The 25,882-nt window shown below is 50.1% G+C and overlaps 1 protein-coding gene across 5 annotated transcripts in view; it reads right to left on the reverse strand.

Annotated features, from left to right (window-relative positions):
- Window positions 1–244: 244 nt before the first annotated feature.
- The window catches only part of PKD1 (polycystin 1, transient receptor potential channel interacting), a 159,146-nt gene continuing 133,508 nt past the window's right edge, over window positions 245–25,882 (reverse strand). For 2 of the 5 annotated variants that reach the window (XM_039349704.1, XM_039349703.1), the window contains exons 31-46: window positions 23,135–23,251; window positions 21,666–21,715; window positions 20,500–20,702; window positions 19,459–19,564; window positions 19,063–19,181; window positions 18,362–18,564; window positions 17,235–17,429; window positions 16,864–17,003; window positions 15,354–15,481; window positions 13,309–13,465; window positions 11,117–11,242; window positions 10,828–11,002; window positions 10,241–10,528; window positions 7,117–7,251; window positions 5,402–5,710; window positions 245–4,121 (exon numbers count right to left, since the gene is read on the reverse strand). In XM_039349704.1, coding sequence (XP_039205638.1) covers window positions 3,549–4,121; window positions 5,402–5,710; window positions 7,117–7,251; window positions 10,241–10,528; window positions 10,828–11,002; window positions 11,117–11,242; window positions 13,309–13,465; window positions 15,354–15,481; window positions 16,864–17,003; window positions 17,235–17,429; window positions 18,362–18,564; window positions 19,063–19,181; window positions 19,459–19,564; window positions 20,500–20,702; window positions 21,666–21,715; window positions 23,135–23,251 — 3,024 coding nt within the window. In that variant the 3' untranslated portion in view covers window positions 245–3,548. The other 3 variants (XM_039349705.1, XM_039349706.1, XM_039349707.1) reach the window with 3 other exon arrangements.

The raw sequence follows: 25,882 nt of genomic DNA on the forward strand, positions 1-25,882 counted from the left end.
TTCACACCCTGTGGCGCAGCGTCCTGTTTTTGCGCTCCACTGCGCTAGTGAGAGGGAGTGTGTGCATGCACACATGTGCACACTGGCCAGCCTGTCCCACGGCCTGGTGGCCACTAGGCCATGGCCCGGTAATGGGCTGTGGCCCACAGGTTGGGGAGCCCTGCTGTAGAACATAGAATAATAGAGCCCCCCTCCCAGTTTCTCACGTGGCCCCAGCTTGGTTTAAAAAGACAGAGAGAGAGACTTTCATGGAGCAGTCTATTGTCTTTTAATATGACCTTGTCAAGCTAATTCACCGGTATAAAAGAAAATACTTTCTCTGCAAATTTAGCACAAAGCACCCTTGCTTCTTACATTCTCGCTACTCAGAAACCCTTTTCAAGCTGTTGGGTAAACTGCGTTGCTGGGTAGAATTTCAGACATGAATAAATAGGAAACTGGCCACAGAGGCCCAAACATACATTCAATGTTTTTTTGGAAGGGGGGGGCAGATGTGGCTTCGTGGATGTTGTCGAAGGGTGTCCGTGCGGTGAATTTGCTGCTATTCTTGCAGCTCTTGTTGCAGCAAAACAGGAGAGGCCTCTCCTCACCATCCTCCTCACCTTCTGGTTCCTGCTCCTGCCTTGACTTGTCCCACCCTCTGCAATTTCCCGACATTTTAAAAAACCCACAAGAACTTTTAACGACCAACACAAGCGTAAAGTCCCCTTCCTTGGGCTCAAGCTGTCCATCCTCCATTTACTGGCCTGCTTTTTAGGCTCTGCTCTTTAAAGGACATCAACCTCAAACCAGATGTTGTTTAAAGAAGTCAATGTCCCATTTCCTTCAGCTTTGGGCTGGCACTGGTCAATGGCTGCCCCACGGTGCCCACTCCCCGCTTTTAGATACTTCATTTCCAGCTGGCAAGAAAGGAAGGAGGGGTGTCAGCTGGACCTCGGGACGAGGATGGCCAGCAGTTGGCCCTGAACGGTTTCCCTACTGCAGTGTTTCCCAATCTTGACCATTTTAAGGCATGTGGACTTCAACTCCCAGAATTCCACAGCCAGCGTTGCTGGCTGTGGAATTCTGGGAGTTGAAGTCCACATGCCTTAAAATGGTCAAGATTGGGAAACACTGCCCTACTGGATAATGGCTGAGACTGAGAACTTTGGCCCAAGAAGTAATCAAAGCAAAACACATTCTGATTCTTTTTTTCCCCAACTTCTTCACTATCTCTTCACCAACCAACCATCTTTCCTGTTTCCATCACAAAACGCAGGAAATTTCCTTTCTACTCGTCTGGAATATGATAAAATATGACATTTGACAATAGCACCCTCATCAATAATGATATTCAAAACAAGTACATGTATTTCTCCAAGGGTCAGAAACGGTGGTTACAGTCCCCAAAGTAGCTATTAAAAAGAAATAACATCTCCTTGCAACTCCTAGGTACCGAAGGCAGCCTAAGCTATGAGGTTTGGGGAAAGCGGTTGGGGAGGGGCCGCTGGGACGGGGGTTCCTGTTGCGCGAGCATTGTCTCGCAGGGATTGCAGTGGATGCCCTGCCAGGAAGTCCTGCCTCCTGCCCTAACATCTCCAAATTTCCTCTGGCAAACCCCGCACATTGCTTTGCCCCCCCCCCCCAGCAACGTTTAAGCAAGGCTTTCGATGCCACTTTTTTTTTTTAAATAACTACCATCTACACGTGTGAGCATAATACCACTGCTATAAAAACAGCCAACATACAAAAATATACATTTTTTCCTCCTGTAAAAATCCCATATAAATTACTTATAATACACATAACATTAAACTGGCCACTGGACTATGATGGGATTTGTCACAAGAAAGGAAAAAGACGGGTGCCTGCACGGACCAGCCGTAGCATTCCATGAAAGGGGTTTCCCGAATGAAAGCAAAGGGGTCAGGTGAAGGTGGCTACCTGGGGTCATCTCCAGCCTCCCCGTGGGGCCTCTCGCAATCCTGGTCCTTGTGGGACTCGGAAGAGAGCAGGGTGGCCAGGCACATCCAGGGCCCGGCCTGCAATGGTCACCTGGCCATCGCAGTGGCTGAGCTCTGATTTGGGAGCTAGAATAGACAGATGATGAGTTGGTGGGTTCGTTCTCCACCGCTCTTCATCTGCAAGCAACAGTTTGTGTGCACCAGGAACACAAACACGTCGCTTAGACCAGGGGCAGGGAACCAGGGCCCTTTTAGGACTGATGGACTTCAACGCCAGCCATGCTGGTTCAGGAATTCTGGGAGTTGAAGTCCACTAGTCCTAAAGGGGCCCTCGTTCCCCACCTCTGGCTTAGATGGTCATCCTCTTCCATCCAAATTGGAGCCATTCCAGTACTTCCAGGCTGCCACCTCACTCGGGGTCTGGGGGTCACTCCCAAGACATGGGAACAAGTGGCCCATCTATGGTCATAGTCCAGTGGCCTGTTTCCAATTATGATCTACAAGAAACAAAAAAAATACTGCTTCCATGATATATTATCCTGCTCTTTAAAAGTTGCATGTGTCATTGGTAGCTAAGGCAAGCATAGATTAAAGTGCTGGCAGTAAATACAACTAGTAAACCATATGAATGAATATATAAATATATTCATATATTCATTCATGCATACTCAAGCATACATTCACACAAACAAACCCTATAAAAATAAACAGTCACGTTCCTCAACCATACAATTACGCAATCAACGTAATACACACAACCCCACCTTAATGGAGAACGGCCGCGGGAACGAAACCTGGTGAAACCGGCTCCCAGGTCCTCTCCACGCAGCCAGCCCCCACCCCACTCCCCTCTTTTCAAACCTGCTTAGTTTTTAGACCCATTGAACGGTTTTTGACTGGCAGAGGAGAGGCTTCAACTGCACACTGCTCAAAAATAAGCATCCTTTTTTTTTTTTGAAATCTCAGTCTGACACTCTCTTTGGATTGATATATATATAGTGTATATTCCATTCCGCTGGATCTGTTCTTTCCGCCCCGCATTCTGTTTGCAAAGTCCAGCTTCTCCACACCATCTGCCAAGCTCTCTAACTCCGCTCAGGGATAACAGTCCTTCCACTCCAGGCTCAGCCTGGCCATTGCTCCACCATGGTTTTTCAGCTCTTCCTTTGAGCAGACTTACAAAAACAGAACAGGTTCCATTAAAAACACACATGCTCTCTCTCTCACACACACACACATACACACACATGCACGCACAAACCTGGTTTTGTTTGCTGTAAAGCTTCTGTGAAAAATAACACTTTTGTTTTGTTCTTGCCCTCCGAGAGTCCTTGCTTCTCCCTGAAGGGGGGTTCACACCACAAATGACTTGGCCTTTCCTGGCTCCCCCCCCTCCCCCCATGCATGGAAACCAGGTGGGAACTGTTCGGCCTCTGCAGAAGCCAAGAGTCGGGAAGGGCTGTGTGTCACCTGGCAGCATCGTGGGCGGCTGTGGCTCTGGGTGCCGGTTGGTGCCCCTGCGGCTTCCAGAGCCGACCTGCAGCCCCCACCAGAAGGGACAGGGAGACGGAGCCTGAGGCCGGAGTAGAAGCATCTCCCTTTGCTTCACTTGCCGGTGGGGTGGACTCGGTTGTTGGCCCATAGAGCCTTCTTCCTTTTGGCCGCTGCTACCGGCGTCTTCTGCGGTGCCAGCTGGGCGCCTGGGCCGCTGTGGATGACCCGGAAGGCCGCAGGGCTGCTCAGGGGCCGGGAGGGCAGGACGGGCCGGCTGCTGGGGCCCGGCTCGGAAGACAGGCAGGTGGGGGCAGTGCGGATGGGGTGGGAAAGGTTGGCTGGCCGCTCGGCCCTCAGCCTGCCCCTCCGCCAGGCCTGCCGGTTCCGGCTGCTCTCCAGCTGGCACTCCAAGCCGTACACCTCCTCGGCCGCCCCGTTCACCCGGTCGAAGCGGGCGAGCAGCGTCTGCAAGAGGGAGAGGAGCTGCTGGATCTCCACATCGAGTTCCACACTCTCGCCGGTGCTGGTGGCGAGGCTGAGTCCGTCCAGCTGGCTGGAGGATGTGGAGGCCCGGGAGCTCTCGGAGGCGGCGCTGGGGGTGGCTCCTTGCAATGACCGGGAGTCCTGGCTGGAGGAGCGGGAGGGCAGCGGCTCCATCCCTTCGAAGCGGACCTTGTGGCGGAACTGCGGGGAGAGAAGCATCTCAGCAGTGGGACCTGGGCCAGCCTCCCCCGAGGGCCCTGGAGACCAAACGGGACTCCTAGAGACCCTCCACCTGCATTGCCCCAACAGCAAAACTCCGCCAGCCATAATGGAGGAGAACTGCAGCCCCACACGAGGAAGCCGAAGCAGGTGCTTAAAAGTCAAGCTTAGAAAAATCCCCTGCCTGCCACTTATCTACTCGCTCTTCTTTTGCCCTCCTTGGAGTCTCTGCCTTCAGCTGCCAGCCCTGCAGCCTTCACCGGGCATCTGCCTTCAGTCTGACCCTGTGCAGGAAGGGAGCAGACCGGAAACCATGAGGTGGAGGCTGCCCTGGGCAGGCCGGCCCTCCTCAGCTCCTCTTCAAAGGCAAGATGTGCCTGCTCAGGTGTGGGGCCTCCACTGGAGGGCAAAACTAAGTGGGGAAGGGCCCTCTTTCCCATGGAGAGGAGGCAGGGAGGGGAGCGAGGCTCTGGAAGGGAGTTCCCTGCCCGATGGACCAGGGTTGAAGTGCCTTTCATTTGTTTACCAAAACATAGTTTAAAATGCCTTCTGGTCCCAAGGCAGACTTTACAGCTATGTATAAACCCATCCGTGCCATTGAATTTAAATCAAAATCAATAAAACAAAATCTTAAGTCACTCCAAAACTGCATAAAAATAAGTCCACTTAGCAACAGAAAAAAATGGGGGGGGGCAGCCTTAAATGCCTCAGCTGCTTCCTAAAATCCTCCTGATCTTAGTGCAAGTTCACAGGGGGGCACATTCAACAATTTGAGCGCTGTCACTGAGGGAAAGCCCGGTCAGGTGGGGAGATCCAGGGTGTTGGAAAAAGGCAAGAGGGCCACCGTGAGGGCTTGATGGAAGCCCTGTCCCTTGGGCGTGCCTCGCACATGCAAGACCCATCAAAAGGGTGGGGGCTTCACTAGTATGGTTGGACCACCCTGTGATCACGGCCTCCTGTCCCTGCAGGTGCAGGATCCCAGTGCCATCCTGGATGGCACATCAGTCGACAGTCGCCTCGCTAAAAGCAGCAACGAGGGAACGGCACCTCCACAGCTGGGAAAGGCCTCTGTCACGCCACTCGCGCAATTTGGGCTGGCGCTGAACTGCTGCCGCCCCAGAGACGGGACTCCTCCTTGGAGACAGCAGCCCAAAGACCCGAGTCTCGTCTGAGGGGAGGAACTCCTGTCCCCCAGACTAGCCAGGCCGGCAAAAGGAGGCCGAGAGCCATGGAGGCTTCCCCAGGCCTTGCCAGTCCCTCACCTCCTTGGCTTTGCTGAAGCCCATCCACATCTTGAGCCTCCGAAGGAAAAGCTCCACCATTTCGTAGTCCTGGGACTCGAAGGCCGGCCTATACATCTCGAAGCGTGTCTCGCGGTAACGATGGATGAGCACGGCGGGGAAGAGCCGCGACAGGCACCACAGCTGCAGCATCACGTAGCTGGCCCAGAGGAGGTGGGGAAGCCCCGCGGGTGCCGGCAGGTGGAAGCTCCTGCCACCATGCAGACCGGTGAGGAACAGCTGGAGACCCCGGCCAAAGCTGGAGAAGCCCTCGGAGGTGGAGGAGAAGAGCTGTGCAGGCACAGAGGGAGGCCGGGTGAGTGGCTGGGCAGGCGGGTCCCTCCGGGAAGGCAGCCTGGAGCTCAGGAGTTTCCTTCCCTGTGTTGCTGACTGCCAAATGGCCTCACTGGGGCTGTGTAAGGACCCACCCCACTTTGCATCTTAAGAAGACAGAACTCTTGGAATAGTTCTTCCAACAGGCATCCTTTATTAAGAGAAAATGGTTGCAGGCATTCTAGACAGGACTTGGGGTCCAAGCTCTCCCATTCGAGGTTTTAAGGGGTTCCCCAGTAGTCCCACCCAATCACCCCCCTCTTCCAGCGACAGTCTCAGGCATTACACTCCCACCCCCTTTTCCTTACTGCCCTGTATGGAGACTTCAGAGAGGAGTACATGAAAGGTAATAGCCCCATTGTTATGGTTAGTCCTTTTGGCAATACACACATCCAGTCCCTTTGAAGTGTATTGAAGGAAGTGAGGGCCATAAAGCCCCTTTGTTCACCCCCTTCCCTTCCTCGTATGACAGAATCCAGAGAAGGCAGAAATGGGGTTTTCTATAATTGATAACTAGAGATGAAATATAATTGGATTCTGACAGGCTGGTTTGTTGATTCCCAACCTCCTCACTGCCCAAGACATCACTGGGCCTTGAACCCTGTTTTTTCAGCTCAGAATGGACAGAGAAGTCCGGCATTTGCAGCTGGGGTTCTCCCCCTCCCTCCCCCCCCCTGACCCCAATATTCCAAGTATGTCTGTATTTGTTCAATGGTTAGGAAAACCTCCTGAGAAGCAGAGAGCAGAGACCGATGATTGAAAAAGAGGCAGACAAACGTCCTAGATGTGGCGCCACTGCTTCACAATGATACACCGTAGAGTTGAGCCCCAAATCTTTCTGGCTGGTGCATGGGTGGGGCCAAGGCACCTCTGCAAGGAAGGTGCACACCTTCTCAGGAGCCAGGGGGGAGACAAGAAGTGGCGCTTATCAGAACACTTCTCTGGTTTCAGGGGAGAACAAAATGCTGAAACTGAGTCCAGGAGCCTGGGGGAGGGATCACCACCCGCCCTGGAAACACAGTCCCAACCTACGCCGAGGAGGTTTCTGCCTGCAGGATGGGGCTGATGCTAGTCAGGAGGAAAACCAGCTCTCTTTTGGTAAAGCGAGGCTGAAGAAGCCACGTTTAGAAAAGTGACTGTGCTGATGCCCTCCGGTTGGCCGGAGGACCAGGCATTTTGCTAGGGGTGGTTAAAAAAAAAGTGGCTGGAAGGACTGGCACGGGTTGGGGGCCAAACCAGGGGGAGGGGCTTCCTACAGGGCAGGTTAGAGGAAGGGGCCCAGTTCTCCTCTCCCTCCAGATGCAGAGCAGAGGCATCTGACACTTTGTGTGGGACAATGTCCCCTTAGTCCACTCCTCCCTTACCAGGTAGCCAAGCTGTGTGTAAGCCAACGTCAGGATCACAAAGGCCAAACCGGTGCCCAGCAGCTCCCTGGCCGATTTCTGCAAAACTTTGCCGAAGGTGGACCACTGTCGGATGAAGCGCAGCTGCTGGGAAGCCTTTGGGAAGGAGAGAGAGGAACGTTGGCTCAGCAAGGCCTGGCTTGGCCTAAGTGGGGATCAGTTGGGGCAACCTCTGCTGTCTAAGGCCAGGGCGAGAAACCCCTCTCGGTAGAGGGGAGGGATTGGAGAGTCCTGCTCCAGTGTGGCTTCTGCCTCAATCGATCAAGGCTGCCCCTAATCCACACCCTCAATCGTTTTAGCTGCAGACAGAGTGGTTTAACATAGAATAGCATAGAATAGTAGAGCTGGAAGGGACCTTGGAGGTCTTCTAGTCCAGCTCCCCACTTAAGCAAGACATCCTATATCAGTGGTTCTCAACCTGTGGGTCGGGACCCCATTTGGGGTCGAACGACCATTTCACGGGGGTCGCCAAACAACGCAGTCTGCCATTTTTTCCCCCTTTTCCTTAGCTGTGCTACTCCCTTTTCTTCTGTTGGCTTTTGAAAGCCAATCGAATAGACTCTCTTGAATAGAGTCTAATTCTATTGGCTTTCCAAAGCCAATAGGAATTGTCCAGGCTGTCTCTGCCCTGCTGAGCCCGCCAAAAGCCCCATTCTGCAAATGGTGCTGCACCAGTTGAGTAGTCCTCGACTTATGACCGGTTGGGGGTCACGGCATTAAAAAGGTTGAGAACCACTGTCCTATATCATTTCAGACAAGTGACTGTCCAGTCTCTTCTTAAAAATCTCCAGTGATGGAGCGCCCACGATTTCTGGAGGCAAGCTGTTCCACTGGTTAATTGTCCTCACTGTCAGGAAGTTTCTCCTTAATTCAGGTTGCTTCTCTCTTTGGTCAGTTTCCAACCATTGTTTCTTCTCCTGCCCTCTGGTGCTTTGGTGAATAATTTGACCCTTTCTTCTTTGTGGCAGCCCCTCAGATACTGGAATACTGCTATCATGTCTCCCCCATTTCTTCTTTTCTTTAGACTAGCCAAACCCAAGTCCTGCAGCTGTTCTTCATATGTTTTAGTCACCAGGCCTTGGATCATCTTAGTTGCTCTTCTCTGCCCTCCTTCCAGACTCTCAATGAGATTGTTTGCTTATTGTTTTTGTGCCATCCTTTTTAAAACTAGCAGTGGAAAACTCTTATACAAATCCAGGAGCATCTGCAAGATGGGTCAAAATCTGCAGTGTGTATTACAATCCTTGTGTATGTACACATCTAAACACACAGGGAGCCCTCAACTTACGGTTCATTTAGTGATGGTTCGAAGTTGCAACGGCACTGAAAAAAGTGACTTGTGACCATTTTTCACACTTATGACCATTGCAGCCTCCCCAGGGTCACATGATTTACATTCGGATGCTTGGCAACTCACTCGTGTTTATGACGGTCGCCATGTCCCGGAGTCACGTGATCCCCTTTTGCAATCTTTTGACAAGCAAAGTCAATGGGGAAGCCAGGTCCACTTAACAACTGCAGTGAGTCACTTAACATCGGTGGCAAGAAAGGTCGTAAAATGGAGCAAAATCCACTTAACACATTTCTTACCTAGAAACATACACTTTGGGCTCAATTGTGGTTGTAAGTTGAGGACTACCTGTATGCAATGCCCTGCCCACCCTTTTGTAGATACTGACCATTTTTTTGACCTTCCCCCTTGCAGAGTTCCCTGCACACATAGATCTGCAAGGCTATTTCCTTCCCGTTGCCGATTAGAACATGGAATAATAATGTCGGAAGGGACCTTGGAGATTAGGAGGAGCTCCGCTGCATAATCCGATGCTCTATTCTGGAAAGACAGAGCGTTGGGGAACTAAAAAAAATGTTGCCAAATGGCCAGTGAGGAGGAGAAAGAAAATATGCAGGAAAGTCTGACGATGCTGCCGACTGCTTCTCTCCCATGAACAGCATGGAGATGGAAAGAGGGCAGAGGAGCGCAACAAGGATGATTAGGGGACTGGAGGCTAAAACATACGATGAACAGTTGCAGGAACTGGGCATGGTTGGTCTAGTGAACTATTTATTTATTTTATATTTATTTCAGTATTTATATGCCGCCCAATCCCAAAGGACTCAGGGCGGCGTACAAAGTTAAAACAATGATAAAACAATAAAATAAAGCAGTCATACCGCGAGTCCGATCATATCCCGGCCCCCGGGGACATCAGCCCCAGGCCTGCCGGAACAGGAGGGTTTTAACGGCCTTCTTAAAGGCCGGCAGGGTGGGAGTAGTTCGAACCTCGGGGGGGGGAAGCTGATTCCACCAGGTCGGAGCCACCACAGAAAAGGCCCTTCCCCGAGGGCCCGCCAGCCGACATTGTCTGGCCGACGGGACCTGAAGGAGGCCCAATCTATGGGACCTCACCGGTCTCTGGGAGCTGTGCGGCAGAATGCGGTCCTGTAAGTAACCTGGCCCTATGCCATGCAGGGCTTTAAAGGTGATAACCAACACCTTGAATTGCATCCGGAGACCCACAGCAAGCCAGTGCAGACTAGGGGCGACATGATAGCAGTCTTCCAGTATTTGAGGTTCTGCCACAAAGAAGAGGGAGGTCAACCTTTTTTCCAAAGCACCAGAAGGCAAAACAAGAAACAACGGATGGAAACTGATCAAGGAGAGAAGCAACCTAAACACTAAGGAGGAATTTCCTGACAGTGAGAACAATTAACCGGTGGAACAGTTGCCCTTCAGAAGTTGTGGGTGCTTCATCACGGGAGGGTCTCCAGAAGAGACCGGACAGCCATTTGTCTGGAGTGGCATAGGGTCTCCTGCTTGAGCCAGGGGGCTGGACTAGAAGACCTCCAAGGTCCCTTCCAACTCTGCTATTCTACGTATCACAAAAATCTTATCTTTGCAATTCATTTCCAAGGCAAACTCTGGGAGAGTGAAAAAAGAAAAGGCACCCAGGATACTAAAGGAGAGGCAAGTTAATCCACTAAGAAAGGTTTAGCTCATTGTCACATCCACAACTTTGTTTCTTCATGTTTCCCGAAGCCCCCCTAACCGTGATTCCACCGCCTCCTGAGCGACGCCAGGTCCTACCTTGACTGTAAGCAGGAAGAGCAGAGAAGCGGCCAGGCAGCTGAAGGCCACGTGGAGAGATGCCACCGGGTAGAAGCTGGTGAAGCCCCGCTTGTTCTTCAGATATTTTGCCCACTGCCGCTCAGCAAGAGTGGCCTGGCTGAGGTGGACGACCACGGTGCAGGTGGTGGCCAGGATGAGCAGCCACTGGCCGTAGCTGCTGAGGAGGGCGAAGTAGGCCTTGCCTTCTTTCTTGATGGCCAGAGACTCGGAGACCACGAAATAGACCACCAGGATCATAAGGAAGACCTGGATGGGGAGGGGAAAGAGGACAGCTGAGCGCCCAGGAAATGTGGAGGTGGCCCAAGCTGGATGAGTCTCGTTCACACCTTCCATCATCCAGTGAAGAAAGTTGCTTCCGTTTTTTTTTTCAACCTCCTGACAATCAGAAGTCCTCCATTCTTAGTTGGCCCTGAGGAATTAGGGACTTTGGGCCAAAAAGATCATTTGTTGGCCCCGGCCCTGGTTTCTCCTGCACGGTCACTGGAGCAGCGCCAACAGCCTGCCCTGGACAAGGAAGGAGGAGCAGAGAGAACTTTGGGACTGACCATCATGAGCAGCTGTGGGGTAACCCTCCTGCCAAGGGGGTGCAGCGGGAAGGGAGTGACGGTCACAGCTGGCAAGGCATGCTTTGCCACAGGGAACTCCAGCCGGAACGTGACGGCCGCATGGAGGTCCAGAACAGGGTGATACTGGGTCATTTCCACAAAGACTGCCTGGCTCCTGCAACAGATGGAAAGAAGGGGTCAAACTATCAAAAAGCAAGGAGCTTTGGGGGGGGGAGGAGCAAGACTGCCTCGGTTTCCCACTTGGGTCCCCCCTGCCATCCTCACCCACCTGTTGCTGATCCAGTTGTTCTGCTGGAGGACCTGCAGACAAGCGTTGCTTTCTTGGAGAGTTGTTCCCAGTTCCTGGATGTAACCCCCGCTGTCATAGATGGAAAGGTAGCCCCAATACCAGGCCCTGAAATACAAGGGGGCAGGGGGGGGGAGGAGAGCCCCACAGGTCACTCATGGCCGGAAAAGCCCCTTCTGTGTACCCCAGGATTCTGCTCTAGCCCTCTTCCAGGTCTTTGTAAATAAACCATTTCAATAGTAAAAAGTCCAAAAGACTGCACTTTGGGGCAGTTTTCTCCTAAACCAGTGGTTCTCAACCTTTTTAATGCCGTGACCCCCAGCCAGTCGTAAGTCGAGGACTACTCAACCGGTCGTAAGTCGAGGACTACTCAACTGGTGCAGCACCGTTTGCAGAATGGGACTTTTGGCGGGCTCAGCAGGGCAGAGACAGCCTGGACAATTCCTATTGGCTTTTGAAAGCCAATAGAATTAGACTCTATTCAAGAGAGTCTATTCTATTGGCTTTCAAAAGCCAATAGAATAAAAGGGAGGAGCACAGCTAAGGAATAAGGGAAAAAAAAAGAAAATGGCGGGATCTGGGGTGTTTGGCGACCCCCGTGAAATGGTCGTTCGACCCCAACTGGGGTCCCGACCCACAGGTTGAGAACCGCTGTCCTAAACGTTTCTCTACCTTTTCTTTGATTGTGACTCTTGCCTGCTACTGACTGGCTTCTCTGTTGAGTAGCAGATAGTTCTGCTTCCTCCTTCCCTGACTTGTTTTTGATCAAGAGGGTTTACAAAAAATATGCTCTCTTCCTTTTCGTTTCTGGCATAATCTGGAAGGTTCAACCCTGACGCTGCATTCCGCCCCACAGCTTCCCTCCAGAAGTTGTGGGCACTCCATTACTGGAGGCTTTTAAGAACAGAGTGGACTTGTCTGGAATGGTATAGGTTCTCCTGCTTGAGCCAGGGGCTGGACTAGAAGATCTCCGAGGTCCCTTCCAGCTCTATTCTATTCTATAACCCAAACCCTCTCACTGGATTGTCACTATAGGCCAGCGGTTCTCAACCTGTGGGTCGGGACCCCATTTGGGGTCGAACGACCATTTCATGGGGGTCGCCAAACAAGGCTGTCCGCCATTTCCCCCCCCCTTTTCTTTGGCCAAGCCCCTGGCACCCGGTGATGTATAAGTGGTTGGGGGTCACCACAACATGGGGAACTGTATTATGGGGTCGCGGCATTAGAAAGGTTGAGAACCACTGCTATAGGCAGTCCTTGACTTACAAACCAAACTGAGCCCAAAATTTCTGTTGCTAAGTGAGGCGGTTGTGAAGTGAATTTTGCACCATTTTACGACTCTTCTTGTCCCAGTTGTTAAGTGAATCACTGCAGTTGTTCAGTTAGTAACCCGGTTGTTGAGTGAATCTGGCTTCCCCATTGACTTTGCTTGCCAGAAGGTCACAAAGGGGGATCCCGTGTCCCCGTGCACGCACATGCGACCGTCATACATATGAACCAGTCGCCAAGCATCCGAATTGTGACCTTGGGGATGCTGCAACCGCCGAAAGTGTGAAAAACAGTCATACTGCAAGTCACTTTTTTCAGTGCTGTTGTAACTTTGAATGGTCACTAAATGAACTGTTGTAGGTCAAGGACTACCTGTGTGGGGAAATTTGTATAAGGCAGTGGTTCTCAACCTGTGGGTCGGGACCCCATTTGGGGTCGAACGACCATTTCACAGGGGTCGCCAAACAACGCAGTCCGCCATTTTTTCCCCCTTTTCCTTAGCTGTGCTACTCCCTTTTATTCTATGGGCTTTTGAAAGCCAATAGAATAGACTCTCTTGAATAGAGTCTAATTCTATTGGCTTCCAAAAGCCAATAGGAATTGTCCAGGCTGTCTCTGCCCTGCTGAGCCCGCCAAAAGTCCCCTTCTGCAAATGGTGCTGCACCAGTTGAGTAGTCCTCGACTTACGACCAGTTGAGTAGTCCTCGACTTACACGGCATTAAAAAGGTTGAGAACCACTGGTCTAAGGGACTGAGATGCGACCTGCCCTGTGCTCTTGGAGAAGAGGTGGGCCACAGATGACGGCAAGTCAGAAGGAAACGCCCAAACGGTCAGACCAAAATGGAGGATGCTTTCTTACCTGGGCGGGGGAGAGAAAGGAAGGGAAGGGAAGGGCTCCACTCACCCAGCCAGGTCAGGGGGAGAGGAGGTCCAGAGTGGCCCCAGAGTGTCCGAGGGGCTCTTCCAGCCAGCTGCGTAGCTGGCAGTGTCAAAGCTGCTAGAACTGAAAGCGCATTTCCGCTCGGTCCCACCGAGGGCCTCGTCCAGCGAATTGAAGCACTCTGTCGGGAAAAGGGGGGCACCGTGGTTTATCTGCTGGACCTGCAAATCTGCAGCTCCTGAGTCGTCTTCTCCAAAGACAAAACCATCAAGTCACACCGTGTCAATGAAGTCTCGATCTTCATCCGAGCCAAAGGCGTCTAAATGTCGAATCGTGGCAACCGGACCAAACTTGCTCTGGTCATCAAGTCACACTCTTTTGTATTGTTTACTCGGCAACAATACCTACACAGAAGTGTCTGGTGGTTGTCTACCTCCAGTGTGTTTTTCAGCTTCCCCGGTGGGACGGTGGGGGATTTGCTGCTGCTCTCCTATCCCTGCTTAGCCTTCGGAGCTCAGCTGCCTGGGTGATGCCCCCGACTGGGCCTTTTCTCCTGAACCTCTTTATAATTCTCAGCTCTCCCCTTCCAGCCAGGCACACGAGAGCGAGCAGTGAGGGGACTTCATTTGGCTTTTAGTAGGACTGAGAAAGGGCGTCTCTGGTTGGGAGGGCCCTAGAGGAGAGGCGGGATCCCTCTGTCTGGCCCAGAGGGAAAGTGCCTGTAAGGACCCACCCCACTTTGCATCTTAAGAAGACAGAACTCTTGGAATAGTTCTTCCAACAGGCATCCTTTATTAAGAAGAAATGGTTGCAGGCGTTCTAGACAGGACTTGGGATCCAAGCTCTCCCATTGGAGGTTTTAAGGGGTTTCCCAGTAGCCCCACCCAATCACCCCGTTCTTCCAGCGACAGTCTCAGGCATTACATTCCCACCTCCTTTTCCTTACTGCCAGCTGGAGGGAGACTTCAGAGAGGAGTACATGAAAGGTAATAGCCCCATTGTTATGGTTAGTTCTTTTGGTGATACACACACCCAGTTCCTTTGAAGTGTACCGAAGGAAGTGAGGGCCATAAAGCCCCTTTGTTCACCCCCTTCCCTTCACCATATGACAGAATCCAGAGAAGGCAGAAATGGGCATTCTATAATTGATAACTAGAGATGAAATATAATTGGATTCTGACAGTGCCTAAGAGCCTGGGGGTCTAAGAGTGTCATGCAACCTTGGGGGCAGTTGGCGGCTTGAAGCTGCTCCCTCTGCCTTTTTCAACTTTTGCAATTCTGAACTTTTTAACTCTTGTTAACTCTGCTTTTGATTTTTTTTTTTAAAAAAAAGTGTCTCTTTTTATGCTTTTTATTTGTAAACTGCCCAGAGTCCCGTAGGTGAGACAGTGGTGCAGAAATAGAAATAAATTAATTAGTAAGAAAGCATGTTCAGATTCAGCCCAAATATCAGGAAAGGCTCCATATTAATGGAATCCAACAGGGGATCCGTGGTCAAGACATTGTAGAGAGCCGGTCCGGAGCATCTGAGCAATTCAGAGAAGAGTCAGGCTTTGGTAGAAGATGACACGCAAAATAAGACTGTGGCAGGGAGGAGGCTGCCCTTGTTTCTTAAACCAATTATTTCTACTCCACACCCGGAACGTGGTACACAATCACTAATAGCAATAGCACTTAGACCAGCGTTTCTCAACCTTGACAATTTTAAGGCATGTGGACTTCAACTCCCAGAATTCCACAGCCAGCAATGCTGGCTGTGGAATTCTGGGAATTGAAGTCCACATGCCTTAAAATTGTCAAGGTTGAGAAACGCTGACTTAGACTTATATATCGCTCCACAGTGCTTTACAGCCCTCTCTAAGCAGTTTTATAGAGTCAGCCTGTTGACCCCAACAATCTGGATCGTCATTTTATCCACCCCGGAAGGATGGAAGGCTGAGTCAACCTCGCGCTTGATCAGGACCAAACTGCTGGCAGTCGGCAGACTCAGCCTGCAATGCTGCATTCCAACCACTGCGGCACCAGGGCTCACCACTAAACAGACGAAGACCCGCTCGCTTCCCACTTACCTTCTTGCATACGGATTTGTCGCAGTCGTGGGGCCCCCAGGGTGATACCTGAGCTTTCCTGGGCAGACCGGTTCCGGTACAAGAAGGGCAACAGTCCCTGCGTGGTCCAAAGCCAGAAGTCATCCGATCTGCGCCAACACGATGAAGAAGGGAAAGGAGAGAGCGACCGTGCTCAGCCTGGAAGATGCTCGTCCCAATTTCAAAGCCCCTCCAGCCCCTGCCAAGCCTAGCCCCCCCCCCCCCTCGGCTGGGGCTGCGCTTTCCATCCTTGCCTTCCTATTAATGAGCGGGGACTCTTAATGGAAGGGGGTCTCCACTGCAGCCGCTGGATTCCGGCCCCGAGAGAGCCGATCTAACCCCTCCCTGCCTGCTCTGCCCCTGGGACCGAGCAAGGTGGCCCAGCCTTCCGCCTGGGGTGAAGTTCAGGGCCTGAATGGTGTGACTCCCCCCTTCCCCCCAGGGGCTGCTCTCAGGGGGTCTGCATGGGAGAGAAGCTGGGACAGTCCTTCCACGGGGCAGGCTGAAATGGATCGAATCCCCACGGGCCCAATCCACTGGCAGCTTTTCTTTGTGTTATTTGTCAGTCAGTTTGTCTGGACTGCCCAACTCCAAAAGGATTAAAGAAACAAATGTATGTATGTTCAAAAACCAGCCTACAAACAAGCTTGGGAGGAAACAATATAAATGCCAGATCTCCACATGACCTCCCAACCTGACCAGTGAATCCTTACTCAGGGCCTGGGGGGAAAATGGGTTTTAGGGACCACTTGAAGAGGACAAAGTGGGGGGGTGTTGATGGCCAAGGGGCTGCCTCAAGGGGCAGGCGCCTCCACCGAGAATGTCGAGGGTCCTGCTAGAAGCGGCTGTGCCACTGGCGGACTCAAAGCCAGCCAGCCCTGCGGGAGCAAACAGGATGGCGGACACCCTGAGAGGCAGGCAATCCCTCAAATACCAAGCCTGGGTCAGGCCAGGCTGAGAGGTCAGAACCAGAACCTTGAATTGCACCTGAAGCCAACCAGGGCAGCTCAGGTTGCTGGGCTGTTCTATGGACACAGTGAGGCTTGTCCATCTCGCTTTGAATCCTCTCCCCCCCTCCTGTCCCAACTGGAGCCGGCCGGAGAGAGGAGGAGAACCACCACAGATCAGGCCTCCTATTCTGATTTCCTGCAGTCAATCCAGAGCGACACCACTGAAAGTTCCAGGAGGGCCAAGAGGGTTGCACCCTCCACCTCTCAGTTCTTGAAGGTTCTTGAACAAGCGTGGCTGATGTTGCCTCCAGACATGAAACCCCACTCCCACCCCCGACAAGGGCCCAGACAATCTTTTGCCCTCTAATAAACAAGCTTTGGTTCTTGGGCGTGACATTTCTAAAGGCACCTGCAAAGTGAGGGAGAATATTCTGTGGTCTGCTGATCTCTAGGAAGGGATTGGTGAAGTTCAGTTGAGGAGCCTCAAAATGTCTACAAAGCTAAAAGGGTGAACGGCTAAAAGGACCAGGCAGCAGAAATACCTCTTAATATCCAGGAATTGCCTGACGCCAAGCTGCTGCTTGATGGACTTTTGCAGAAGAAAGGCCTGGCTGTTGTGTGAAGGCCCACTGTAGTTGGTGAGGAGGATCACCAGCAGGAACAGCATGTAGACAAAGCAGTTCTAGGAGGAACAGAGAAGGGGACTTGCCACTCTTTGGGACAAGAGCCCAAAGCAGCCCCCAAACCGGGCACGGAAAGGACATTTTGCTCTGGGATCTCTCACGGGCTCCCCTTTAAAGCAGGACGCCGGGGACTCCTGCTGCCAGAAGGGGGGATGGCCTTTCTGCTCTCCTTGGGCACAATCCCAGGGCTCTGTCCTCCCCTCCCAGCTGACCCCCTCCCCCCTTTTCACCTTGAGCAGGTTGTGCAGAAGCTTGACCTTTCTGGCCTCCTCTTTGGCCTGGAACAGAGCAAAGCCCTGAGGAGGCCGGACCTTCCCAATCTTCTCCGAGACGTGCTCCACAAAGGGGTGCTCCACCAGGGTGTCGTCCTCCTCCGGGTGCAGACGCTTGGCCACCAGAGAAAAGTAAAGGGCTTCCAGGAGGATCTGCAGGTACAGACCGGGCAAAAGATCAGAGCCCTGGAGTGGGAAGTGACGTTGCAGATTGCCTAATGCAACCCCCCCCCAGTTCATTTATTTATTTATTCATTTATTTATGAGACTTATATACCGCTTTAAGTGCAAGCACTCTCTAAGCGGTGTACACCAGTAAGCAATGTATATATATATATATATATATATTTACATTGCCCCCAACAATCTGGGTCCTCATTTTACCTACCCCGGAAGGATGGAAGACTGAGTCAACCTTGAGCCAGTGAGATTTGAACCGCTGACCTGCTGAACGCAGTCAGCTAAAGTGGCCTGCAGTACTGCACTCGAACTGCTGCGCCACCTCAGTTCAGGGAATATCTATTAGTTAAATCAACGGCCTCTTTTTTTGGCTAGCCTATTACTATTCTAGGGACAGCTCCTCCTGTCCACAATGCTCTGAACAGACACTCCTGAATTTGTGTTGGGCCAGCAGGGGGAAGCGCTCCAGGTGCAACTGCCCTCAACAATCCCTGCGTATGGTGCCTGTGTCCAGGTTCCTCTCCCTTTACAGAACCGGCTCTCTGCCCTTCCAGCCTGGATCTTCCCAAGGAGAAGATAAGAGGCTGATCTGCAAAGAGTTCAGCCACCGGGTCCAACCAGGAGCTGCAGGCAGGTTCCTGAAGGCCAAGTTGAGGCAGAATTTCTCCACAGCAATTTTGACATCGCCGTTTCCCTTGGAGGTGGGAGACAAACAGGCAGAAATATTTGTTGGATGCCTACTCAAATTTCAGCAACCCAAACAAACAAAAGATGGAACGTGAAAATGAGGCGGGGGGGGGGTAAGGCATGGAATGTGGCCAGAGAGAACAGGAACCGACTACCAGAGTGAGTGGAGGAGGGAACCTAGAGCGGTCTTCTAAGTCTTGTCTTCTACCAGGACTTACCTTGAGGGGTTCCCAGAGCAAAAAGGAGGAGAGGAAGCTAAAAATCCCTGAGATCAGCCACATGAGGGCCACGCTGGAGCTGAACCCCACTCCGATCCACACTGAGATCCCAAAGCAGACGAGGAGGAGGAGGACGCTGATGGTGTGTGCCAAGTAGGAGCACCAAGAGGGCAGCAGGCGCTTCCGAAGACTGTGGTCCACAACTGCAGGCAAGAAATGGGGTGGGAAGGTAAATCTTGGCACAATTCTCCAGCCGGCGCAGGAGTGCAAGAGCCACACTTAGCAGAGTCTTCCTGAGGCCTGCAGGAATCTAAAGACGGCACCCAATTGCTTTTGTGGAGTATTTCAGTGTCCTCACCGGAGTGCAATAAATACACGAAAGGTGTGCGGAGTTGATCCCTAACTTAGTGGAAGCCCCACGCAGGGTAAGAATTTAGAGTTAGGGCTTATTTAACAAGGGGGCAGAAAAGCAAAACAGTCACGACTGAGTTGCAGGAAGAGGGGAACAGATCCCTCTCGGCTGCTGGGGGACAGTTCTCAAGCCAGGTGTGCCCATCAACCTCCAGGCGTCTTGGCCCTAAAATCCCACCAGGAAGGCAACTGTGAGACTTCTGGACGCTATAAGCTCCAGGTCTCTGCAGGCTTCCCTCGGAAGGGACGTGGGAGGCCTGAGGCGGCCCCCGTGGCCAGGACGAGGTTACCTGTTCGGGTTGACTTGGCGGAATGATTCAGTTCCCGCCCAGGGATTGCAACGCTCTGGCCTTTCTCGTTCAGCCTCTGCAACACGATCGCTTCCGTCTTGTCTCCTGGCACGTTTGACCTACCGGAACAATTTAATGTAGAAACGCCTTCAAATACTGGCGGGAAGAAACTAAGACTTTTCAGGTGCAGCCACTGGCCTCTCAGCCCAGATTCCTCCTGGTTCACCAGGTGGGAGGCCCAGGGTAAGCCAGCCAAGGAAAACCCTACACAATGCACCACCCCTTTTGCATATGTTGCATCACACACACACACACAAACTCAACCCAGAGGAATGGAAGGGGGTACTCTTGAGAGCTTCCCCCCCCATATACCTCTTTCCCTCCCCATAGACTTACAGCCCAGAGAGAAGGTCCGTTTCAACCTTGGGGCCGTTTCCCACTTCCTGAAGATGAGGAATGCCACCAGCTCCATCTGCAAGAATCTGCCGTATCAGATCTTCATCTGTTATGGGAAGAACAAACCAAGTTCTCAGGGCGGATGGTACCTCGGATGGGTGTTGTGGAGGGATTGTGGGGCATGGCCTGTCTTCCCAATGGGTTCACAAGACCAAGCGTTCCACCGTGCCAACAGAACGCACTGCAAATTGCTGGGAAGGGAGCCCTCCCCCCACCCACAGAGAGGAGGGGCAGGCCATCCTCTCTGGGTCCTGCATGGAAAACCCTATGGGAAATTTGTGAGGGGGGGGGAGAACAAATCAAGAGACTTGAGCAGGTCTCCTCGGCACAAGCTGGTCTTCAAGGTCCTCTTGTTGCCACTGTCATCCCAGTCAGAGTATCCTCCCTCCTTCCAGCATGAGAGGTTGGGGGGAGAACTGCTGACACGTTTGGGCCTGGCCTCCCAATAGGGGGGAAATCCCCCTCCTGAGGACTCTGGGAGCCCTGGGCAGGTCGAGGCGAAACAGGAAGGCCCACTGCACTCAAAACAGCTTGATTTGGCCTAGTGAGGTTCAACAAACCCGTGTTTTAAAACCTTGATTTTGCGCTGAGTGCGAATTAACACGTGGAGCTCAGAGTTTTTCCGGGCTCTACCCCGTAAAGCGCTTTCTAATGCAGAGATATCGTGTCTCCGAGGGGCCTCCAGGGTGTGGTCAAACAAAGACAAGATGGTGCAATCAAGGTTCTGCCCATTTGTATTGTGCACCCCTCACAGAAGGCCCATAAAAATCTGACAAGAACTTCAGACCACCTTGCAGATACCCTGAGAACCTGTCAGAGGCCCTCTTGTCCTTCCTCTCCCAGCCTCAAGAAAAGCCCTCCGATTCTTCACACAGGGTCCCCCTCTGGGCAGCCCAGATCCAAGGGGCAATTCTACACCGGACCTCAAAGTCCCTTGCGAGCCCCCCGCAAACTCCTGTGGCTTCTGCACCCCCTCCTCACCGGAAGCAGAGAAGTATCTGCCTTGACCCTGGGGAAAGGCTGGTGTCAGGCCGTCCCCCTCAGGGGCCAAAGGAGCTTCCAGGCCGAGATGACGACTGGTCCGCCCTCGTTTCAGCTTCTGGATGGTGTTGCCCATGATGGAGGGGTCGCTGAGCAGGTCTGGCCAGTTGAGGAGGCCCTCATTGGACTGCCACCGGATCAGGCTGAATTGAATTGAGGGAGGGAACTGAACAGAGAGAAGCTGAGCCCAAATTCTCCACCTACAGCTCTCTGGCTGCTTCCCCTTCCCCGGTCTCAAGATTTGTACAGGTAGTCCTCAACTTACAAATGGTCACTTAGTGACCTTCAAAGTTATGATGGAGCCCCCCAAAAGCACCTGATTTTGCAGTTCTGATGGCTGCACCTCTCCTCCATTGGGCATTTGGTAACCAGCATAACTTTGTGGCTGTTTGCAGTGTCCTGCAGTTACACGGCCACGGTTTTCAATATTTTTTGCCAGTTTCCAGCATTTACTTCTGATTTCTGGCAAAAAAAAAAAACGCCCATTGGATAAAAGAGATTTGCTTAATGGCTGCCGCACTCACTTAAAGACCACTACAAAAAAAAAGTTGTAAAGTTGGGCATGGGCATGTGGTGACCTGCTTAACAACCACAGTGATTTATCACCATAATTCTGGGCTCACTACAGTCCAGGACTACTTTTTCCAGCCTTGTTCCCAAATGACTAAACTCTACTTGCAAACAGCAGGTGGCAGCATTGAGCCACGTTTGGCTGTTCTTAAGAAGCTAAGCTGTTCCTAAAGAGGGGTAGGCAACCTTGGCTCTTTCATGACTGGTGGACTTCAACTCCCAGAATTCCTCAGCCAGCATGGCTCAGCTTGGAAACCTCTCCCTTCCCCTCAGCATGGCTGGCTCAGGAATTCTGGGAGTTGGAGTTCACGACTCATAAAAGAGCCAAGGTTGCCCACCCCTGGCCTAGGCCTAGGCTGCTTTATGACTTGTGGACTTCAACTCCCAGAATTCCTGAGCCAGCATGGCTCAGCTTGGAAACCTCTCCCTTTCTCCTCAGCGTGGCTGGCTCAGGAATTCTGGGAGCTGGAGTCCACGAGTCATAAAAGAGCCAAGGTTGCCTACCCCTGCAAAGAGAAGCCGAGGACCTACAGTACCTTTTCGAATCGTCCAGCATCAGATCGGTTTTGGTTTCCTCTGAAAAAGCCTATAAAGGAAGAGAGAGTGAAAGAGACAAGTGTTCAGCCCATTGGCTGTCCTTGAGATGCCTTTTCTACAGAGGGACGTTGGAACGCGTCCTGTCGTGTTGGTTGACTCTCTGTCTTGGAGGTATTACTGTTTCGGACAGGAAGGTGGTGCCGAGAGTGGTGAGGACGGCAGAAAAGATGATTGGAAGTTCACTTCCTTCTATCCAGGACACGGCATGCAAGCGCTGCTTGATCAGGGTCTGCAGTATTGCCTGGGATGCTATACACCTGGTTTTCTTTGTTACAACTAGATTCAGTAATAGCTTTGTACCATATTAACTCTCAAGATTCTTTTTTCTGCTGTTTTCAAAATGGACTGTGATTAATATATGTGTGTTTGTGTGTGTGTATAGCATATGTATGTGCGTGCATGTATGTGCATGTAGTGATGGGATTCAAATACGTGAACAAACAGTTCTCTGTGTGGATGCCGCTTCCGGAAGTCAGTTCTGGGCCTGGGCAACAAAAAATTAGTTACTAGTTCTGCCGAACTGGTGCGAACTGGCTGAATCCCATCATTGTGTGGATGGGTATATATCTAACTTTTCTTTCAAAAAACAGGCATCAGAATTTCATTTTTTTAATGTGTGCCACTGTGTTCACAGAAGAAAGTGACAATAAAGGTCCTCTTATCGTATCTTGAAAGCATTTGGAAGCCTCGACTGATACAAAAATGCAGCTGCCCAAGTAGTAATTGGTGTTGGATATTTGACACAAGTAGCACCACTATGACGTGAGCTACACTGGTTGCCAGTGTGCTTCCGTGTGTTCCCTTCATGGCTTGGGACCAGGTTACTCAAGAGACCGTCTTCTCCTGGTGTTTTCTGTGGTCCAGTTTGGTTGGACGGGTTGGGTACATATTATGGGTCCCTCCAGACAAAGAACGGGGACAGGAGAGATGTCTTCTCTGCCGTAGTCCCTACCCTCTGGAACATTCTCCCCTCAGAGTTGAGGTGGACCCCAACCCTGTGGGGCTTCCATAAAGCCTTCAAGACCTGACTCTGCACCCGTCCCCAGGGGCCCTGAGGGTGTGAAGGGCCCCGTTTCATAGCTATATGCTTTTTCCTCAACTGCTGCTATATTTATTAATTTTCCATTGCATTGTAATTGTTTTCATTGTTTTATGAGGGTTCACCACCCAGAGCCCCTTACTACAGATGGGGGAGGGGCATTAATAAAAATTACTTAAATAACTAAATCGTGCCTGGCTCCTTCTTTGCTCTCCTCCAGGAAAAGCAGCTCCCAAAGGGTCACTGAGAAGATGGCGACCTGGCCAAACACAAGGAAACACTGCAGGAGGCAGGAGAAAAGAGGTCCAGGAACGGGAAGGGGCTGCCTGTGGATGTGGAGAGAAAGGGGGAAGCCCTGGTGCTCCTCACCTCTGTCCGAAGGCCAGGGAACGTGATGAAGGAGCTCTCCAGAAGCGATGAGTCCAGGTAGTTGTCAATCTCCAGGGACTGCTGGTCTGAATGGGCCAGAGACTGGCTGACATTCACCTGCAGGAGAGATGGCTGCTTGAGGGAGGGGGCTGGGACCACCGGGCTGGGGGAACACAAAGCAAATTTATATCTGTCTCTCAGTCAACCTGTCCCGAAGGTGCTTTTTCAAAAGGCCACTGGACTTTGTTTTTCCTTGAAGACATTTCACTAGTTAGAGTTAGAACTGAAGAAGCTTCTTGGAAGAGAAGTGAAACGTCTTCAAGTAAAGACAGAGACAGTCCAGCTGCCTTTTGAAAAAGCACCTTTGGGACAACTGTGACCCGGATGGCTGAGAATCTCCACAAATGTCTCTCAATCAGCTTGTTTTCAGTTCCATCGAAGACACTTCAGACTCATTTCAAAAGAAAGAGTGGGGGAAAGCCAGCGGAAACTAATCACTGATGTTTTTATGATTCACAAAGCTGCCGCCAAACAAGTCGAAGATGTGAATAAGATGGCTCTTGGCATCAAACAGGAATTCAGCTGCTCTTCCCATCGGATAGACCCAACAAGCACAGCGCTCAGATAGAGTAGAGTAGAGTAGAGTGGAATAGAATAGAATAGAATAGAATAGAATAGAATAGAATAGAATAGAATAGAATAGAATAGAATAGAATAGAATGTGGAATGGAATGGAATAGAATAGAAAAGAATAGAATATGGAATGGAATGGAATAGAATAGAATAGAATAGAATAGAATATGGAATGGAATGGAATAGAATAGAAAAGAATAGAAAAGAATAGAATAGAATATGGAATGGAATGGAATGGAATAGAATAGAATAGAATAGAATAGAATAGAATAGAATAGAATAGAATAGAATAGAATAGAATGTGGAATGGAATGGAATAGAATAGAATGGAATAGAATAGAAAAGAATAGAATATGGAATGGAATAGAATAGAATAGAATAGAATAGAATAGAATAGAATAGAATAGATAGAATAGAATAGAATATGTGAATAGAATGGAAATGGATAGAATAGAATAGAATAGAATATGGAATGGAATGGTGAATAGAATAGAATAGAATTCAGAATAGAATAGACTAGAATAGAATTAGAATAGATTAGAAAATGGCAATGGAATCAGAATAGAACTAGAATAGATATAGAATAGAATAGAATAAGAATAGAAATAGAATAGAATAGAATATGGAAATGCGATAGAATAGAATAGAATAGAAGAGAATAGAATTAGAATGAATATTAGGAATGAAAGACTAGAATAGAACCCTAACGTACCTCTATAAGATGAATATTTAGAAACATATAATAACACATATCAAATTTAGAAATAATATTCAATTGAATAATGAATATCAAAATATAACAATTTTTAAATTAAAACATCAAATAAAAAAATACATCATTCTAATTTAATAAGAATTCATATGTAATAAGAATAGAATAGAATAGAGTAGAATATGGAATGAAAGAATAGAATAGAATAGAATAGAATAGAATAGAATAGAATAGAATAGAATAGAATAGAATAGAATAGAATAGGGATAAGGATAAGGATAAGAATAGAATAGAATAGAATAGAATAGAATAGAATAGAATAGAATAGAATAGAATAGAATAGAATAGAATAGAATAGAATAGAATAGAGCTGGAAGGGACCTTGGAGATCTTCTAGTCCAGCCCCCTGCTCAAGCAGTAGCGTGTGATGAGTTAAGGCCAGTCCTGGAAGCTGCCCCCAACTAAGGGAAGGGTGGCTGAAACCACTTCCAGGATTGACAGAAGTAAGGGGAGGGGGAGACTCCCTCCCAGTTCTCAATCTTTAGGGCACATTTGTGGATTCAAACTGATCATTCAGTTTGCTTTCTCTCTCTCCCTTCGCATTCATCTATTTGAGATTGTTGTTAACAATCTTGTTTGTTAGATCACCCTGGCCGGTGACAATATTAAACATAGAAAAACCACATAGAAACATAAACCCCAAAAAAAATTACAAAAACATCATAGAGTCAGGTAACAGCCTCCATCACACCTCTGGGCCCCAGACTGTGCTCAGAACTAAACCTCTGAGGCCTTGCAGACCACCAAGAGGGTTATTCGTTTAAGATTAAATTCACACATATTTGGCTTAGCATTAAAACACTAAGAAATTATATCAGTTTCACGCTTAAATCCCAGAACCCTAGGAATTTTAGAAAGTGATACCTAGTGATCCACTGAGTGATTTAGTCATTTAACTACTATGTCCATAAATTTTTATGTGAATCCTGCAGTAACTTGGACATTTTCTGCTTTTAACACTTTGTAGTACTACCACCAATTCTCTATAAAACAAGATATACATCTCTGTATATTTCTATTTATCATACAGTGAATAAATTATGACCTGTAACATTTATTTGAAATGTTACATAATATTACAAGTCCCTAGTAATTCCATCTTTGAATTCAAAGCTAGTTAGCATTCCAATCTCCAGACTATCTGGAATAAAACTCCCAGAAAAAAAGGTCCTTTCGGAAGTCGTTAAACAGAATTTGGGATAGAGTGTCTCTCTCTATGGCGCCAGTAGACTTATAACTTATATACCTATGTTGTTGTTGTTTTGTTTATAAAGATTTCTATTAACGCAGCCTGCAAGTCAGATTGTAGATTCCAGACCCACATCTCACAAATGAGGAGTGGC

The sequence above is a fragment of the Crotalus tigris genome, unplaced genomic scaffold, assembly GCF_016545835.1.
Source record: "Crotalus tigris isolate CLP2741 ecotype Arizona unplaced genomic scaffold, ASM1654583v1 scf7180000018301.7375997, whole genome shotgun sequence".
NCBI lineage: Eukaryota > Metazoa > Chordata > Lepidosauria > Squamata > Viperidae > Crotalus > Crotalus tigris.